Source organism: Bos javanicus, chromosome 11 (assembly GCF_032452875.1).
Source record: "Bos javanicus breed banteng chromosome 11, ARS-OSU_banteng_1.0, whole genome shotgun sequence".
Classification (NCBI taxonomy): Eukaryota; Metazoa; Chordata; class Mammalia; order Artiodactyla; family Bovidae; genus Bos; species Bos javanicus.
This window is the reverse complement of record NC_083878.1, coordinates 78,657,371-78,678,701: the sequence shown is the minus strand read 5'-3', so window position 1 is coordinate 78,678,701 and position 21,331 is coordinate 78,657,371. Positions and strand designations below refer to the sequence as shown.

The following is a 21,331-nucleotide window of genomic DNA, read 5'->3' as shown; positions in this document are numbered from 1 at the left end:
CCACATGCCTTGGAACAGCTAAGCCCATGCTCCACAACTACTGAGCTCCAAGCTGTAGAGCCTGCAAGCCGCAACTGCTAGGGCTGTGGGCTCCAACTACTAAAGCCCTAGAGCCTGTGCTCTGCAAGAGAAGCCACTGCAATGAGAAACTTGAGCACCACAACGAAGAGTAGTCCCAACTTGCCGAAACAAGAGAAAGCCTGTGGACAGCAACAAAGACCCAGCACAGCCCAAAATAAATAATCTTTAAAAAAAATTAAATGTTTTAAGTGTGGTGTGGCCACATTTAGATGATACCAAATTTATAGACATGAAATTTGAAGCCATGAAAGACACTTGCTCCCCGGAAGAAAAGTTATGACCAACCTAGACAGCATATTAAAAAGCAGAGACATTACTTTGCCAACAAAATCCATCTAGTCAAGGATATGGTTTTTCCAGTGGTCATGGATGTAAGAGTTGGATTATAAAGAAGGCTGACCTCCGAAGAATTGATGCTGTTGCACTGCAGTGTTGGAGAAGTCTCTTGGGAGTTCCTTGGACAGCAAGGAGATCCAACCAGTCCATCCTAAAGGGATCAGTCCTCAATATTCATTGGAAGGACTGATGCTGAAGCTGAAACTCCAAAAGTTTGGCCACCTGATGCGAAGCACTGACTCATCTGAAAAGACCCTGATGCTGGGAAAGACTGGAAGGTAGGAGAAGGGGATGACAGAGGATGAGATGGTTGGATGGCATCACCGTCAATGGACGAGTTTGAGTAAACTCCGGGAGTTGGTACTGGACAGGGAGGCCTGGTATGCTGCAGTCCATGGGGTTGCAAAGAGTCGGGACACGACTGAATGACTGATCTGACAGAAATTTATACTAAAAATAACCTATTACCAGTGAAAATTTTGTGGAGACGAATTGTTTCATTCAGTGAACATCCCACTGCACCCCACCCTCCACACCTCCGGTTTGTGTAGGTCATTGAATTAAGTGCTATAGATGGAACAAAATAAGGCCTTATTGCCAAGCTGTTCATTAACAGAGACTCAGATACACTTCACATGAACTGTAATGGAGGTAAGTACTCCAGGAAAGGAGGCAGGCCAACTCAACAAGTCATTCTCCAAAGCCAGTTTACTGGAAGTTCATTTGTCAGATGATCAGAGAATGGGAGAAGGCCATGGCAACCCACTCCAGTACTCTTGACTGGAAAATCCCATGGACGGAGCCTGGTAGGCTGAAGTCCATAGGGTTGCTAAGAGTCAGACACAACTGAGTGACTTCACTTTCACTTTTCACTTTCACGCACTGGAGAAGGAAATGACAACCCACTCCAGTGTTCTTGTCTGGAGAATCCCAGGGACGGGGGAATCTGGTGGGCTGCGGTCTATGGGGTCGCCCAGAGTCAGACACAAGCGACTTAGCAGCAGCAGCAGAGAAAATGGCCAATTCACAGAATTTTCCATGTACTAATAAATCTTTTATGGGCTTCCCTGGGCTTATCTTTTTTCAGATGGTAAAGAATCTGCCTGCAATGTGGGAGACCAGGGTTCAATCCCTGGGTTGGGAAGACCCCCTGGAGAAGGGAATGACTATCCACTCCAGTGGAATGCCTAGAGAATTCCATGGGCAGAGGAGCCTGGTATGCTACAGTCCATGCTCTTTCATTACAGCAAATGTGCTTACAATGCACAGAGAATGTACATTCTGGTGAGCTCAGTCTTTGGAACACAGATCTCATAGGACTCCCCTTCCTGGGGGCAATAATTAGGATTAATATTATGACTGTTCTCTACATAAAGTCTAAGCCCTGTCCTTTCCCAAAAGACAAATGTGCCTTGAATGAAGTAGTGATCACAGGCCATAATGGTCCACCATTCCCATTCCAAGGAGAAAAACAACGCCAGGTTGGGTCCACCAAGCTTGGCTATGGCTGTTCTCAAAGTGCCAAAAATCTGCAGCAGTCTGAGTTGCTTATAATGGAAAATGCTGGGTTTCAACAAAAAAAAGGGTAATAGATTAAAAACAACAATAAATATTTAAGAGATTTATTAAAGCATCTTATCTCAAAGATGGAAACACATACAAATTAGAAACATGCAACCATCATCTTCCACAGTCAAGTTAAAATGTTATATATTTTTCGTATTTTCATAGCTGAAAACTTCAGATCTTAAACTGAACTCATTCACCCTGAATATTTAATTCATTCTTCCTGAAAGTATCCAGGGCAGCAAATAACCAAAATGCAAACTATTATATAAAGAAAGTGCAAAGTTAAAAAAGAATATGTGTAGAGAATGCCCCCTTCCCACCCACCCCCAATCAAAGGCAAACAATGGTACTTTGCTCTTGCTTAACCTAGATTGTCTTCAAAAACTACTAAAATGTAACATACTTAACAACAAAATCTGACTTTTAATACTATCCAAAAAGCTTGTTAGTGTTTGAAAATAAATGCTTAAACAAAGGAAAATGAACTTTGTATCAAACAAGTATGATGAGCCCTGTGTTGCAGCATTCTGTAAAATGAACAAGACAAAAAGCTGGTATAGGGTTTATTGAAAAAGGCAGAATTTCTTCAGGCAGGTATGTAAGGAGGTGGTGGTTCTTTCTCAGGCATCTTCACTGCCATTTCATAGGTTGGCAAAACATACTGAAAAGAGACAAGAAAAAATTATATTGGACTTAATTCTCCTTTAAATTTCTACCTTAATAACTGTTTTCAGATTTAATACCTTAAATAGGGGTATACCAACCCACAGAGGAGAGCTAAAGAAACTGTTAGCTAAGTACACCTGACTCTTCAGGATACCTGACCCTTAAGTAATGAGAACATTAGAGGTGCCAACACTGCACAGTCAGCCCTCCGTATCTGTGGTTCCACATCTATGGACTCAATGCAGACTGGGTAGTATTGTAGTATTTACTACTGAGAAACATCTGTGTATTAGTGGACTCTCTAGTTAAAAGCCATGGTGTCCAAGGGTCAACTATAGTTCTTTGGAGTAGAGATAACTAATAACCCGGAGCTTTACCTGCAGGGGATGTGTCTGATCCAAGATCACTACAGAGGATAACAGAAGAGGAAGTTAAGAAGGGAAGGCAGAGACAATTTTGCTTCTGAACAGACCCTGAGGCCACCAGGATACCCTGATAGGCAGTATGTACTGCCCTCCCCTCGCTCCACTGTGACTGATAAAGCAGCCAGGCCAAGTCACCTCAAGAATGGAGGATCTCGGTGAAGGGCCCGCTGAACCCTGCTACAGGAACCCTCCAGTACGAGGCTGTATTTTATCAGAATCTATAGTCAAAGCATCAAGCACTTGTATCGCCTGCTCTAAGGTGAAGGGCATACCTAGGTAAAGAGTGGCATTTTTAAGCTAAGTGACTCCAACGTGACAGGCTGACGCTACATGGGCCATATACACTCTACATGCTGGAAGCCTGGAAGACAGTACAGCAGCAACTAGAGGGTCTAAGAAGGAGGCCTGCCAACAGACTCACGGAACATACTGCATTCTTCTCCCTACAGGAAAGTCAGCTTCCCCTTTGGATCCTATGGATGTTTTTGGAAAACACCACAAGCTTCAGCTGATGGTACCCTATCCTCAGAAGTTCCAGAAACCAAGAGCCTGGCATCGCTCATACTGCTGTTCACTGACTGGTCTCCCCCTCAAAATGCAACACTTGGAGACTGATCATGAGTCAAAACCATTGGCCAGATGGAATGAGATGAGCAGTACAGAGTGTCTCCAGCTCACATACCCAGGATTCCAACTGGGAAATGCTGAAACTTGCAGATTTAAGCTATTCGTGCCCTAAACCACAGTTACAGCACTGAAGAGAAAATCAAGGTTCAGATTATTCTTTTGGGAATTCTCAATAATGGCTAGTGAAGCTTTAATATCATAAAAGATCATTCACCTGTGGAGGCGCCTCAAAGGCTGGGTACACAGCAATCTCCGGCATGTTTCTGTTGTTGATGTATTTATAACAGTTCCAAACACAGTTAATCAGATAAGCCTAAAGGAATACAAACAAAATTTACATATACTCCAAACTCAACTGTATGTAAAATTATAGTTTTAATGCGGCTGCACTGTGAAGCCACTGGCAGCGATTGCCTTTTTCTTCTTTTAAGGCTTCCCAGGTGGCTCTACTGGTATAGAACCTGCCTGCCAGTGCAGGAGATGTAAAAGACCCAGGTTCGATCCCTGGGTTGGGACGATCCCCTAGAGAAGGAAATGGCAACCCACTCCAGTATTCTTGTCTGAAAAATTCCATGGACAGAGGAGCCTAGGGGGCTATAGTCCATAGGGTTGAACAGAGTGAGACACAACTGAGCAACTAACTTTATTTTTTAACTTATAAATTTAATTTAAATTTACCTGCTCTAAAATTAAGGAGTCTTATAATGCTCTCCCTGCATTTTCTCCAGAGAAGGGAACCAGCATCCACTTGGACCAAGTACAGGCCAGGAGTTTTCCCTACGTGCCCTCACTTAAATGTCACAAGCTTTATTACCACTGTTTTACAGAGAAACCCAAGTCTGGGATTCCAATTCACGTGTGACAACCACGATGCTGCAGAAGGAATTCTATTTCTGAACTTTGGGAATTTTAAGAGATTTTCAATCCCAACCATGAACCATGTCCAAAAACATGATGTTCCTAGACAAGAAGAATCCTGGTTATCTCCAACCACTGCCTAAAAAGGACAGAAGACATTCCCTGGAGCTATCTCTACCATATTAGAATAAGGAGAGCTATGAGGAGACACGGGCAACAAGAAGGTCTGGAAGGACACTCTCACAATCCAAATGCCCCCCTTCCCCACCAAATAGTCGGTAACTCACCTTAAAAATGATGAACAAGGCAAAGAACACAAGAACAATGAACAAGAGGCAGCTGGAGTCCAATGCCAGGAGGTCATCTTTATAGGGAAAATCAGGCTATAAAAAAAAGGCAGGGACAAATAGGCAGAGCAGAAGGGAGTTTTAGAGCCCTCAAGCAGAGTGCCTTGCACACAGGAAGCAATCAATATAAATGTTTTTTCGAATGAACGAACAATAAGTTTGCAGTATGCAAAATGGACTCTCTACAGTAGGTTTCAATAAAATTCCTACAAGACGCATTTTTGAAATTAATTTTCATTTATCTGGATCCCACACCTCCATCCACCAGACCTTATTTCGGGCCACAGCATTCCCCGCCCCTCCATCCCACAGCATTAACCTCTGCTCACTGCCTGCTGTCACGAGACAGCCCTACTTTATTATTACAAATAAGATCTTCATGTCTTGATTCCCCAAATACATGGTTTGCTCCTTGAAGAGAAGAAGTTATGTTTATACACCATACACCAACAGTTTGCCTAGAATAGAGTGAAGAATACAGGAGGCACTCACATATTTGCTACAGAGAGAAGGTACTGTCTTTGACAGTGCCAATGAGTGCCAATGAGCACAACTCCAACGACTGCCAAACACAGTCCAATTATTTATTTACTTTTCATACACCCAAAAGTTGAACTACTCCTGAAGTTCTATGATATCCATCTTTAGGGACTTTTAATATTTCATTATTCACATGGTATGTAAGAAGATATTCTATTTTCATCTTTTTGGTTTCAATATGGTCAGTAACAGTAGTAATGATACTTTAAAACGCTTAAAAATAAATAAATAAAACATAGTAGATTAAATAAAAATAGTACCCAAAAGCTGACTTTGGTTTTCAACAAAAGAAAAATTTTTTTAAGTTTTATTAGCATACACACTTACTAACTGATCCAGATATTCTTTGATTCTTGGCAAATAAGTCAGAGAACTGATAGCAACCAGGCAGCTGAGAACAAAGTCAAAAAGCCGGTAACAGAAGAACGGAATCAGCCAACCCACTTGATACTGAAGGAAAAAATAACCACAACATCACATCACATATACGGAATGACTAAGGACCACGCAGTGAAGTCAAAACTCGAAAAGTATAGAATACTTACAGAAATTGCTCCGTATACCAGCATTGAACTGATTATAAACATAAGAACAGAGACGGCAAAAAGAACACAGGCATTATCTATGAAAACAGAAGCAAAAATCTAATTAAGCTACTTATATAACAAAAAGCATAAGACTCTTTATGACAAAATGTTATTAAGTAATGAAGCTTATGAAATTCATGCCTTTGCTCTTTCTTATTTGTTAAACTGCTACGACTCATGGCCACTGATTTAGGACAGCACGTGAACCTGGTACTCTGCCAGAGACAGATCCCTGCCCAGGGTCTAAGTTTTGAATATGGGCAAACAGATAATTATGATGCAATGTGGCAAGTGCTACAACAGAAGCAAAAAAACAATTAGTTTTGCCTTTAGCATCAGGGAAAAAATATAAATGAAATAACACAAGTTGAGTCTTGTGAGATAAGCAGGGTTCAGCTGGAGCAAAAGGCTGGTATTTGTTTAAACACGTAGTTGTACAGATACCCCCTCTTGCCTAAGATAAAATAAATCACCTGAAAGTCAAGTTCTCCCTCAATGCCCCTTTCCCACCTCAACACCCAAACTCCCTGCGCCAAATCCCTTCACCGTGGCTTCTCTGCTACATCCAGGTCTATTTTCTTCTCTGGTCCTCAATCCGTCCTTGAGTTGCTGCCTTTCTCTACATTAATCCACGTCCACTAAACTTTTTCACAAAGTGCTCATGTAATCTCAAACAAAACAAACCAAAAAGCACCCACACTTGACCTGATGAGCTTCTTAGCACTGTAAGAGTCTAAAGTTGATTCTCTGGCTCTGGCTAGATATCAAGAACCAGAAAGGCACTAATAACGAATGATTAGACTACCTGCTCAGTGTTCGCACTAGTGGGTAAGTGTTACGTATCACTGTGTCACTTGGCAATACAAACAGCATCAGTATCTGGCACTGATCTAAGAAGAGCTCTCTAAATTTTCCTAGAGGATATAGGACAACTAAATGTTAAAGACTTAAAGAACTTCCCTGCTGCAGCACACAATGGTTCTCAAAGGGAAGAATTCAGATATAAACAAACTTGAAAGCAAAATGTGTAATTCAAACAATTAGCTTTCAAAAATCCGTTACTGGAAGACTACGAGTTGATTTAAACTTCTTGAAATACTGAAATAATTAAAGTGAAGCTCAAGGTCTTCCACTGGAGCAACAAATAGCAAAACCGAGGAGAGATGGAGTGGTGGGTGCAAAACACATTTAATGCCAGGAACAAGGGATACTCCAGTAGGTGTGAATCAATAAAGCAAGCAAAACATGAGGGACTCAATGCCCAAAGAACCTCAGATTTGCACCATATTCAGAACCTCCTCTGGGAGATCCCAAGTGTTTACCCATCTCCCAGGTGTGTATGCTATGCTATGCTATGCTAAGCTAAGTCACTTCAGTCGTGTCCAACTCTGTGCGACCCCACAGATGGCAGCCCACCAGGCTCCCCCATCCCTGGGATTCTCCAGGCAAGAACACTGGAGTGGGTTGCCATTTCCTCCTCCAATGCATGAAAGTGAAAAGTGAAAGTGAAGTCGCTCAGTCGTGTCCGACTCTTCGCGACCCCAGGTAAGTATAAGTAATGATAAATTCCTATTTGAAAAACAGTTTGCATATGCTGCAGTATAAACTGAGTGTTACAGCCTGTTTGGCTGATTAAAAATAATTAATCACAAACTTCATTTTTTAAAAAATTGGTTATCAGGCCAGTGATCAGAAATTAACTTACCTTTGCAACACCAGGTCTGTGGGAAGGTCAAATTTTACCTTCCAAAGAAATACCAACTACTGTATCACCAAGAACTATGTATTTTTATATTTGCTTACATTCATTGGAAGGACTGATGCTGAAGCTGAAACTCCAATACTTTGGCTACCTGATACAAAGAACTGACTCATCTGAAAGACCCTGATGTTGGGAAAGATTGAAGGTGGGAGGAGAAGGGGACGACAGAGGATGGGATGGTTGGATGGCATCACCAACTTGATGGACATAAGTTTGAGTAAGCTCCGGGAGTTGGTGATGGACAGGGAAGCCTGGCGTGCTGCAGTCCATGGGGTCACAAAGAGTCGGACACGACTGAGTGACTGAACTGAACTGAGGGCTTCAGTAGAATATGGTCAACAAAGATATAATGAATAATGTGATTTTCTATGCAGCAGCGACAACACTCATGCAACACACAATAAACTTGAGACTAAAGAGCCAGTTGCACAGACCTACAAAAATCTCAGTAACCATAAATCTTTTCTACACCTCAATTTTAAGAGCAATATACATGACAAAGGAAAATGCTGACATTAGCAGATTCAGTAAAATTTTACAGCCTAAAGTTTATAAATACAAAAAAAAATATCAACATCAGAAGCTAACATTTATTGTTCTATTCTGGTTTTTAATTAAAAACAGATTTATTCAGGAAAAAAAAAAAATCAAATGCCAGAAGGGATGTTTCCATATATTCTTGCTATTTCTGTTATCAATTTGACAACAAAATTGAAAGATTATATATGTTTGAAAGTAAAACTAGGACACTCATGTAAAAACAAAACAAAAACACTTTAAAAAACACAATATGAACAACTGTTAGTGTCATCATACTATAATGTATTATTGATGGCCACAAAACTCTACCTGCTGTAAGAAATAGGTTAGGCCTGAGGACAGTAATCATTTGAATTAATAACCATTTAAAAAAAAAAAACAAACACTTCATTAACAGATAAGAGAGGATCATAATGTAAAACTGTGTAGAGTTTATAACAAAAGCTAATCTAAAAATATAATTAAGATCCTGTAATATTACAAATATAAAACACATGTGAACTGGGAACATTTTTCTGAAGAAACTGTTCACACCGAAAAGTCTGAAGCATAATTTTCTATTCAAATATTAAATTTTTAACATAAAATTAAACTTGCATTTTAGAGAAAGATAAATAATAAAAATACTATTGGGAACAAATAATTTTAAAAAAGTAATTTCCATGAATGTTCTAGGAATACTCTAAATAAAGTCCAATGTCAAATCTTCATCTAAACAATAAAAATATATTAAGAATTGAGACCCTGAGCAAAAGATACCACCAAATATTCAAATAATTCGTATTCTATATTTTACTGTAGGATTGTGCTCCATGAGCAAATGTCTCATTCTCTACTACACTTACCAGCTGACCCTCAAAGACTCAGTCTTCTTCTAATTTCTTCTCCCCTCCTCTTTCCACAGTATTTCAATGCGGACAATGCATATTTCTCAGAAATCTCCTAGCAGTCCACTAGATCTTCTGGCTACAAATGCTCAAATTTAATTCTGAGTATTTTTGAAAAGCCTGCAAACACATTTTGTGCCTCAGCAAGTATAACAACAATCAATCCTCTACCTAACAGGTGTGTGTGTGTGATTAGCAGGCTAAAGTTTCAACCAAAAACATACCAGCCATTCTCTCAGACGAATAGTAATTGCCAATGACTTCATACTGAATGTTGACAGCTGGCATTGAGTTTGGGTGTGTTACCTCCACAGTCAGCAGAATTGCCATCAACAGGTTGACCACCTATGAAAGATAACATTTTATCGACTATATTATTAATCAGGAAGCAGAACCCAACACAATCTTCAGACGTCCTCTGTTTAACTAACATCTTCCCTGAAGTAATAAAGACATAAAATGGGGACTACCTATGAGATAAAATACACAATATGACTTTAAGAATACTTTAAATATTTCATAAAGTATAAACTTAATCATTTCAGAGAAAAGATGTTGGACTGATCCTATATTAATAAAACAGAATAAAAAGACACCAAAATGAAAAATGAGAGATCACAAATTGCTCATTTGAATCACATATTTATTCATACTCCTATCTCAGAATTTCTGGATTTGAAGAAGCTGATCTATCAGATAAATATAATTTCCATGTCTAGCTATGTTAATGATCCATCAGGTAAGTCTAAGGCCTCTCCACAGTATCTCCTGTACAGTGGTAAGGAATTATTTCCTCTTGAGCTACACTCAAACGCTTAAAAAGACTTTGACTACATCACTTAACTTCCGCCTGCTGGTCTTAGTCTATGGTTTGAGATATTTTGTTATCCCTTCTGAATAAGTACTCCTCTAACACCTCAGTTCAGTTCAGTCGCTCAATCGTGTCCAACTCTTTGCGACCCCGTGGACTGCAGCACGCCAGGCTTCCCTGTCCATCACGAAATCCCAAAGCTTGCTCAAACTCACATCTCTCGAGTCAGTGATGCCATCCAACCATCTTGTCCTCTGTCGTCCCCTTCTCCTCCTGCCTTCAGTCTTTCCCAGCATCAGGTCTTTGCCAGTGAGTCAGTTCTTCAAATCAGGTGGCCAAAGTATTGGGAGTTTCAGCTTCAGCATCAGTCCTTCCAATGACTATTCAGGACTGATTTCCTGTAGGATCCAGGTTGGATCTCCCTGCAGTCCAAGGGACTCTCAAGAGTCTTCTCCAACACCACAGTTCAAAAGCATCAATTCTTCGGCACTCAGCTTTCTTTATAGTCCAACTCTTACATCCATAAATGACTACTGGAAAAACCATAGCTTTGACTAGATGGACCTTTGTCAGCAAAGTAATGTCCCTGCTTTTTAATATGCTACTAGGTTGATCACAGCTTTTCTTCCAAGGAGCAAGTGTCTTTTAATTTCATGACTGCAGTCACCATCTGCAGTGATTTTGGAGCCCCCCAAAATAAAGCCTCTCACTGTTTCCATTGTTTCCCCATCTATTTGCCATGAAGAGATGGGACTGGATGCCATGATCTTAGTTTTCTGAATGCCGAGTTTTAAGCCAACTTTGCTCAACAAACTAGTAAAATGAGAGAAGAGCAATCTGATCACAGCACATCAGGATCTCAGTTCCCACATCCTAACTAACAAATTTCAATCAACGTGTCTGAAACAAATTTCAATTAACACAGTCTGGTTCTTTTATGCACTGGCTGCATAAATCTTTTAAATGTCACATGCTGCTGCTGCTGCTAAGTCTCTTCAGTCGTGTCCGACTCTATGTGACCCCATGGACGGCAGCCCACCAGTCTCCCCATCCCTGGGATTCTCCAGGCAAGAACACTGGAATGTCACATGAGTGACTTCCTAAAACTCCCAATTCTTTTTCACACTTGATCCTGCTAAGCTACCACCTATATCTACCTGTAGAGCTGGATTCAGGGCCTAAGCGTAAGCCCTTATACATTATCTGCAAATTTCATCTTATAACATTCTTGCATATCAATATTTTCTCCGTTTGAATTCTGACACCCTATGGATAGATTTACACTCTCTCAGCTTCCTGCATTTGAAAATATGATTATCATTTAATGAGATTCTCCACCTAAGTCACTAGCAAGAGAACAGGGCTGAGGACAAGCTGCCAGATAGAGGCTCTTCTCTTCCCATTGGTCAGCAGCTTTCAAATAAAGTCTTTATCTGGTCCAAAGTAACATCTAGAGACTTTGTCAAACATCTTGCTGAAATCCCATCACCAGTATCTGATGAATTTCCCTGGTCTACCAGGGTGTAACTCCAATTCAAAAAGGAGATTCTTTATGCCTCTAGTTGTTAGTGAATTACACAGTTATCCCAAGAGGCACCACTTCCTTTAAGTGCTCAAAACAACCCTGCTAATGATTTAAGAACTGGAGTAGGCTTCCCTATCTAAAGTCCACAGCATCTGCCTTCCTTCCCTTCGTGAACATGGGATACTTTCAAGGGACATCTGAGCTTCTTTATCAATAGTGTTTTAAACAATCTCTATCATGGAGCTCTCTCCTGTCCACCCTGAATGATAAATACGTTTATCAGCTAAAGGCATTTCACATTCTCGAAGACAAGCAGCCCAAGGTTTTTAAATAAGATAAATGTCACAATACCTAATTCGGAATCAATTGAGATTTCTAAAGACACACTATAAATCAAGTAAATTTACATATATTATTTGACTTTATTCTTCACAACAACCTTGTGAAGAAAGTATGACTTATGCTCATTTGCTGACGGTTAAACTAAGGTTCAGCAAAGTGAAATACCATGTGTTAAGCTCACTGAGGTGATAACAGGACAGAGTTAGGACACCAATCTGGTTCTTTTAAAAACATCTTTCTTCTTACTACTACAGGATCACTTACAACCATTCCTAAGCAACTCTTGTTTTGAGATCTTTCCAAAATAAACCATTATCTAAGGCTACAAATAGCTGTGAAAAGAAGAGAAGTGAAAAGCAAAGGAGAAAAGGAAACTCTGAATGCAGAGTTCCAAAGAATAGCAAGAAGAGATAAGAAAGCCTTCCTCAGCAATCAATGCAAAGAAATAGAGGAAAACAACAGAATGGGAAAGACTAGAGATCTCTTCAAGAAAATTAGAGATACCAAGGGAACATTTCATGCAAAGATGGGCTCGATAAAGGACAGAAATGGTATGGACCTAACAGAAGCAGAAGATATTAAGAAGAGGTGGCAAGAATACACAGAAGAACTGTACAGAAAAGATCTTCACGACCCAGATAATCACGATGGTGTGATCACTCACCTAGAGCCAGACATCCTGGAATGTGAAGTCAAGTGGGCCTTAGAAAGCATCACTACGAACAAAGCTAGTGGAGGTGATGGAATTCCAGTGGAGCTATTTCAAATCCTGAAAGATGATGCTGTGAAAGTGCTGCACTCAATATGCCAGCACATTTGGAAAACTCAGCAGTGGCCACAGGACTGGAAAAGGTCCGTTTTCATTCCAATCCCAAAGAAAGGCAATGCCAAAGAATGCTCAAACTACTGCACAATTGCACTCATCTCACATGCTAGTAAAGTAATGCTCAAAATTCTTCAAGTCAGGCTTCAGCAATACGTGAACCGTGAACTTCCTGATGTTCAAGCTAGTTTTAGAAAAGGCAGAGGAACCAGAGATCAAATTGCCAACATCTGCTGGATCATGGAAAAAACAAGAGAGTTCCAGAAAAACATCTATTTCTGCTTTATTGACTATGCCAAAGCCTTTGACTGTGTGGATCACAATAAACTGTGGAAAATTCTGAAAAAGATGGGAATACCAGACCACCTGACCGGCCTCTTGAGAAATCTGTATGCAGGTCAGGAAGCAACAGTTAGAACTGGACATGGAACAACAGACTGGTTCCAAATAGGAAAAGGAGTACGTCAAGGCTGTATATTGTTACCCTGCTTCTTTAACTTATATGCAGAGTACATCATGAGAAACGTTGGACTGGAACACAAGCTGGAATCAAGATTGCCGGGAGAAATACCAATAACCTCAGATATGCAGATGACACCACCCTTATGGCAGAAAAGAGAAGAGGAACTAAAAAGCCTCTTGATGAAAGTGAAAGAGGAGAGTGAAAAAGTTGGCTTGAAGCTCAACATTCAGAAAACGAAGATCATGGCATCTGGTCCCATCACTTCATGGGAAATAGATGGGGAAACAGTGGAAACAGTGTCAGACTTTATTTTTGGGGGCTCCAAAATCACTGCAGATGATGAATGCAGCCATGAAATTAAAAGACGCTTACTCCTTGGAAGGAAAGTTATGACCAACCTAGATACCATATTCAAAAGCAGAGACGTTACTTTGCCAACAAAGGTCCGGCTAGTCAAGGCTACGGTTTTTCCAGTGGTCATGTATGGATGTGAGAGTTGGACTGTGAAGAAAGCTGAGCGCCAAAGAATTGATGCTTTTGAACTGTGGTGTTGGAGAAGACTCGAGAGTCCCTTGGACTGTAAGGAGATCCAACCAGTCCATTCTGAAGGAGATCAGCCCTGGGATATCTTTGGAAGGAATGATGCTAAAGCTGAAACTCCAGTACTTTGGCCACCTCATGCGAAGAGTTGACTCACTGGAAAAGACTCTGATGCTCGGAGGGATTGGGGGCAGGAGGAGAAGGGGACGCCAGAGGATGAGATGGCTGGATGGCATCACTGACTCGATGGATGTGAGTTTGAGTGAACTCCGGGAGTTGGTGATGGACAGGGAGGCCTGGCATGGGGTCGCAAAGAGTTGGACACGACTGAGCAACTGAACTGAACTGAAGGCCACAAAATGTTTGTTACTCTCTAAATACATTCAGGTACATGCTTTTTCCTTGCACTGCTCAAAAGCAAGGTATTTCATCCTTCAACACTTGAAAGATCTTGTAAGAGACAATCATATTTTCAAGGTGACTCCCCAGTTGATAGCTGATGTTTTAACTGCCCATTTTTATTGCAGTGGGTTTTGGACAGGGTAGGTGGTTTATGAGCTAATATAATTAGGTGAATTAACTATTGAACATATATCTCTACTAAGACACCGTATATTCTGTGCATGGAAATCAGTTCAAAATCAATTCAGCAAACCCTTCTTTACTAAGCACAATACTGTCATAGTTTAAAAGCTCTGTACGGGAATGAAAAATATTTATGTGAAAAATAACATGCAAACTCAATTACTAAATGAAGGAAATGACACATCAAAAATATTCAGAAGTTTATTTTTCCTTTCTTAAATATTTGCATCACATATAGGATTTATAGAAATCTTTTCTTCTCTTTCATGGGTAAGTCACAGACTCACCCACTATTATCTTCTAGTATTAGTGACACTTCAAGTGTCTTTTCATTGTGAGTCATTCTCTGAATATTAAACAAAATAAATCATAGGTCTAATCAAAAGAAGAAATGATAAATTTCAGCACTATTTCATTACAAGCTCAAAGGATTTTTCAACTCTTCACTGATTAATTATATTTCATTAGCACCTCAATGTAACATTTTAAAGCACTCAACTGGAAAACTCATCCTGTGATCTTATTTTCACCCCTGAGCACCTATCCTATGCTCACAGACTCCATTCTATTTACTTCTGATTACCACTGGTATTTCTAAGTTCCATGCAGCATTTTTCAAAACATACATAAGATGAACTTTGTGATCTTGTAATATAAAATCTGAATAGAACAACTACATACAAACAACTCCAGCATATTTATTCCTGATTCATTTTTCCCTTTTACTGCATTCAGGAAAGAAAATTTGCGAAAATGTAATTAAAATAATGACTGACTTCTAAATCTAGTCACACGGAGTGGTACAGAATGCAGCCAATATGCACATATGTCAACAGCCAGGGCAATGGACATATCCATGCAGAAGGGGTACTGCATTTACTGGGATAAACAATATGGTCTGCGTTATAAGACTTTTACACACTTTATTTAAGTAAACAAACAATCACAAAGAACAGATGTGTCACATTTCACTTGTTTCAAAGGAGTAGGATCAGATCCTTGGAAGCACACAGCCCCAGGAGAGTAATTCCTCTTTGCTTCTCATTTCACAGCCACACCCATCCTAGAAGATTCCTGAGGACTGGTTTTTTTTTTTTTTTCCTTTAATCCTTATTCTTTAGTTTTCCCACAGTATATTCTGCCACAACCCAACTTATGCTCAGACTATAATTAGAACAATGTCTTAGGGCATCTTGATAAGGGTCTCAGGCAAGTCAGCAGACAGCTGTCATCACATAAAAACCAAAACTGACTGTCTTTAAAAATGGTGTTAAATGTATATGTAGTTAAATGTACACATACAGTTGTTTACCCTTTTGTGCGGTTACGAATGAGATATTCCTACTATTTTTGGAGGAGACAATTCATTTAACAATGGTCTAATGAATACTTCAAATGCTCTAATAAGTTACTATTACACACACATTTTATAGAGAAAGACATAGCATCTTTCTCCCTCAAAGAGGATATCATGTTGTAGGGAGAAAAATTCAAATGTGTAATTAGTATTTTTAATAAGCACACACAAGAGGTATGCAGTAATTCTTCCAGATAAACAGTGAGGAAACCAGCTTCTTCTGGCAGGGAAGCAAGGAAGCTTCGCCAAGGAAACTACTGAACTATTACAAAACTAACTGTAATTGGCAAAATGGCTGTTAGTAGTTGAAGTTGTATAAGTAAAAGAAAGCCTTTTATACTATTTCACTATTTTTGTATATTTGAGATTTCTGTCAATGAAGGTTTTAAAAAGTTTGGGGAAACATACTAACTCTGAAATATAAATAAGCCATACTGATTTAAAGGAGTCAGGAGTGAGGACTGGGAAGGAATACAGCTTGAGGAGCCTGTCTTCACTTCTTCCCTAGCTACCTCACTTTTAGACTGTTTATGGTGAAGATATTCATAAAAAATTAGCCATATATTATTACACCTTTCCAAGACCTACAATTTTAACCAGTGCTCTAAATGCCTTCTTGTAGTACACCATCAACCATGAAGGAGGACACTGCTGCTGTAGACTTTAAAGCTCATTTTCAACCATTCAATAAACATCTGAACTTGTATCTCCTTCGATTGCCAGGATCCCAAAGCCACACTTCTGAACATCACCAACAATACTATAATCGACAAAACCAATGGCCTTTTCCAACCTAAGAAAATGTTGTTTAAAAATCATCTGGCTTCAAATTTTTCACTAAATGATAGAAAAAACAATTTATGAACGCCAGACTTTAATCTGGAACTCATTCTGAAATTCCCTATTATTTAAACTAAGTATTAAGCTAAACATGCTTCTTTAAATCTAAATGCCAAAGGCTAGCATTTCAGGGCTGGTACATATAGTAACTGGCTCTGGCTTCTCTGTGTCTTCTGCACTATTTACTACCATATAATTAACCCTTTGGAGAAGGAAATGGCAACCCACTCCAGTATTCTTGCCTGGAGAATCCCATGGACGGAGGAGCCTGGTGGGCTACAGTCCACGGGGTTGCAAAGAGTCGGACACAACTGAGCGACTTCACTTCACTAATTAACCCTTTGGTACACAGTGTGCAATCACCTAACATGACCTCAGCAGAAGCAGATGCTAGAAAGCAGTGACACTGTATCCAACAGAAAGTTACTGCTACAGCATCTGCAACCAACAGGAGCTTGAGGACTGCACCCAAGGTTCTAAACAGCACCGGGCAACCTCAAGGAGAATCATAAATATTCTCCCACCTGGAATACAGGAAGAAGAGTATCCTGACAAGGTACTTGGACTTCACTCACTCTTAGTAAAGAAGCTTCTGGCAAAAAAAAAAAACAAAAAAAAACAAAAGTGCTCTGTTTGGACAAGTCCTCTTTGTGTCTTGGTGGTCTTGGTTTTTAAATGTTGTCTCCCCAACTAGGCAGAAATTATGTCTTTATGTTGCCAGGATCCCGAAGCCACAGTTTTGAACATCACCAGCAATACTATAATCAACAAAACCAATGGCCTTTTCGAACCCTTAACCTAATTTGAATCTGTTATTACTGATTAGCTTCTCGTTCCTTAACACTGCACTTTCATATCTTTGCTCCAAACTTCATTGCTATGCCATCAGTATCTTAAGGGCAGATGCCACGGTCAAGATAAGAAAACACTTGAGAGCCTCTGTGTAGCAGCTGATAGGAAGACAAAAGATGAGTAACACACGTCCCTGTAACTTCGTTTCTATGTGCACCACAGCCATTTGCACTGTAGATGAGCAACAGATCTCTTAAAGCAGATGAACTGATGTAAGCAGCATATTATATTCCATGAACTAGAAAAATTCATGCAAAGAAAGAATAGTTTATGGGATCTTTTTATGAAACTAAAGCATGGAAAAACAGAGCTCTGTGCAAAATGTTTTCACATCAAGTCCCTCCAGTGGGAAACAGATGTAAAACTCCCTGTTCCCTATTTTGAGAGAATAAATGCCCTTACTAAAATCCTTCTCTCTGCATTTTGAGTTTCATGGTTTATAACTCCCATTTTTGCTTGCTATTCCTTTCTTTTTTATGAACAGAGACCAGAGCATCAAAAAAATACCTGCCTTGGAAAGAAACACAGCCAATTACATTCAGATGGCTGAAACTGAGATGGTGCTTATTTTCTTTTCAAGGAGTTAGAAATCCTTTGTTCTGTGAATGGAGGGAAGGATCTGAGAAGAAACAGGAAGATTAAGTTTGCATGGAAGAGTCCCAGGTTGCTGGACTCTCTCTCAATTAAGTAAAAGGGAAGGTCATCTTCCAGGGATGGGGGAAACAGGGCTGAATAAGAGGCTTGAGGACCCTAAAGATCTGAATTATTCATTTAGGGAAGGCAGAGCTAAGGACAAACAAAAGAAACATAAGACCCAGCCCTTTAAAAAAATGAAGAACAAAATTAGAAATATAATGCATGTCCAGTATTACAAATCAGTTAAAATACAAAAGGGGTGAGGGTCTTTGTGGGGAAAGGTGACATAATTATAGCAATGTTTCTGAAGATAAAAGTAGAGGAAATATTAAAATAAGCTTAGAAATAAGCAAATAAGCCCACCCATTCAAGTTTTGTTTTTAATGCACATTAATGAAGCAAGATGGTTAAAAAAAAAAAAAAATGTAAATAAGGAGTAACGTGGAGTTCAGGTCCCCTGTGAGTGGGCATGAAACTGTATCTGCCTAACTGAAGATGATTCTCATCAGCTGTTTACCAAACAGTAATAATTTCAATGGAACCTCTGGGTTCAGAAGAAATGAGAACAGAAAAAGGCAAAAAAAAAAAAAAAATCTGATAAAGTTCTTCCTTTTTTGCAGTTCACAAAGTTATCAGAAACTGCATTATCACTTATGCCACAACCTCTCAAAACAAAAACAAATAAAAACTTTAAAAATCACAAAGTCATTAGCGAAGATGACCAAGCCGACAATATGAGTAGTTTTTCAAAACTTCTGTGAAGTCATCATAACCCCAGACTACCTAAATGGAATCTTGTATTTACAAATCATGAGCTTTAGTGAAAATGAATAGTAGTGGAGATGGTGCTAAGAAATCACAACAGCATTGCTAGTGAACCACCAATCAGTAACACTGTCAACCTGGTTATGACACAGAATCACACAAATCCTGCCCCCACCCCCCCGGGAACGTTAGCACGTTACCAAAACACAGCAGGTTCTAGACAAAGGTCTCAAAAACCTGAATGGGTCTGTGGTGAAAAGCTTCTCACCAGCGGGCAGGAGAAAACCTACTGCATTTGGAAAAAGGCAGATAGTAAGTAAATACTGGCCAAAGGTATTACCTCCAAGAGAATTTCCAGACTCACAACAGAGACCTGTCTGCCTACATCCCAAACACACTGTAACAAATAAGCTCCAGAAACAAGAGACAACTGTGTTCAACTGGATCTCTTGCCTTCCCTTCAGGTAAAACAATAATGTTTAAAACCAGGCTGCATCTCGGAAGGTGCGTTCCTAATTCTTTCCTTTAGGGGGGTAAAAAGAAAAAAATCCCAGGAAGCACTGACGGAGGGTGGGGAGGTGGGGGGCAGTTCCTTCAGATCACGGAAGCACACATAAAGATCCCGCAGCCTGGTCATTTCCAGAACTGACCACACCAAAGTCGAGCTCTCTCCTCCCGCAGGCCCCCTCCACACTACGCCGCAACGCCTGTGCCTTCCCCAACCCCCACTTTTCTCCTCTTATTCTCGCCTAAAAAAAACCCCACAATTTCCCTGGTCCCTCCCACCCCCACGCCGATTCCCAGACACAAGTCTCCCCCCTCCAAACTTAAGAGGCCACTAAAAAGAAGGTTCCCGAGGCCTTCCCGCCCCATTCCCTCCCAGTGGATCCTCCCGGTCAAATATGAGTCTCTCCCGCTTCCCCCTCCGGCGTATCCTCCCCCCACCATGGCCCCTTCCCTCCCTCCTCGCCCGCCCTTACCATGTACCAGGTCCCCAGGATGATCGTCCCGGTGCGAACATGGCAACAGCCGCAGCACCGGGTGCTGTAGAACCGGTCGCTGCGGCTCCGCTTGAAAGTCATGGACACCATTAGGAACCTCGAGGGCCTCTTTCTTGGCCGGGCCCCTAACAAACGCCTTCCGCCCAGCGGTTGAAGACGGAGAACTCCGTCACTGAGGTCAAACCAAACGACGCGTCTTCAAGACCGCCCCCCTGCCAGGGCCCCCAAGCCAAGAGCCTTCGCACCTGCGCACTGAGGGCAAAGCGCTGTTCCCGCGAGAGCTCGATTTACGCTTTTCCTCGCCTTCCTCGCACTCAGGCCAATGGAAGAACGGGCAGCTAGGCGGAAGCGGGTTTTGATTGGAAAAGCCTGAAGATTGACAGGATCTCACACCCAATCAGAGCCGCAACTCGCCTCGGCGCTAATAGATTCCCCTCCTCTTACTAGACGGCGAGGGCTGGTTCCTGGGCTTAGGGTAGTTCGGGTTGGAGAGGGAGCCTGGTAATTCACCCACCCCGAAGTGAAAGCGAGGAGGTGAGAGGCATTTAATGGGAAAAAAGAAAGTCTAGATGGAGTAGGTGGAAGAAACCGGGCAGGGAGGACTTGTCTGAGTGAATCTGCCACGTACAGCTCGAACGCATCACGGGACCGCGGCTGCTCACGTGACCTTTGCGTCATAGCTCAATTATGGGGCTGGCCAGGAGAGGTGCCTGTGGAGAAGGGGGTGGGGCTAAACCCTGCTCTGGGGCCCTCCTGGCTGCGTAAATTGAACTTTATTTAGAGGGATCAAATGTTAGCCTACCCCTTTGTCTCTCTTTGACACCTCTTTGTTGGGAGCAAAGAAATACCATGCTACTCTGCCAGAGAAGAAAAGAATTGAAGAAAACATAAGGCAAAACTGTTTAGCTGCTGGGTGTTTACAGATAGAGTGACTTTTATAAGGAAAAATTGTGAAACATAATGAAATGCACTGAGGTTCCTGGGTGTCTTCCATGAAAAACAAGCCATAGTCTGGCTCACCTTTCTGGGTATTCTGAATCTAGGGGAGCTCTCCATTTTTGTGCAGTCAAGTATGGCAAGAGAGCATAATTGTCATTTAAGTAAACAGAGGCTATTGTGGCGGTGAAGTGCGGCCCTCAAACCAAGTGTGGCCTTTGCAGCCACAACCAGTGATGCAGGATTCAGGATGGAGGAAAATAAGCTATTGGGCTTAGATGTAAGGGAGTAGTTTTAGTAAGTCCAGACTCTTGCATCTTCCCATACATGGAAAAACACTTAATTCATTGGCCTGGGCTATCTGATTTATCTTTAACTAGCAGTAATCTATTGGTGTTCTGCTATCAGTGATTCCCGCCGCCCCCTACCCCCCCCCCCCAAAAAAAAAAAACAAACCCCTGTGTATCTTGGCTCCTCCGTTTGCATTTTGGAAAAGGCCCTCAGAGCTGTCTGAGAGAATGTCTCCTGGGCTTCAATCCTCAGCTAAGTCCAACAAATAAAAGATAATTCTCAGCTTTTAGGTTGTGTGTATTTTTCTCAAGCAACATCTATTCAACTCTAAATGTTTTT

At 40.9% G+C, this 21,331-nt stretch overlaps 1 protein-coding gene across 1 annotated transcript; it reads right to left on the bottom strand.

Annotated features, from left to right (window-relative positions):
- Positions 1-2,025: 2,025 nt before the first annotated feature.
- Positions 2,026-20,031, bottom strand: LAPTM4A (lysosomal protein transmembrane 4 alpha). Its single transcript, XM_061433234.1, has 7 exons — positions 19,745-20,031; positions 9,450-9,570; positions 5,995-6,071; positions 5,777-5,899; positions 4,850-4,945; positions 3,919-4,017; positions 2,026-2,647 (listed from the first exon to the last, which is right to left on the bottom strand). Exons 1-7 carry the CDS (start codon positions 19,853-19,855, stop codon positions 2,573-2,575), a joined length of 702 nt encoding a protein of 233 aa, XP_061289218.1. The 5' UTR covers positions 19,856-20,031; the 3' UTR covers positions 2,026-2,572.
- Between the last annotated feature and the right edge of the window lie 1,300 nt (positions 20,032-21,331).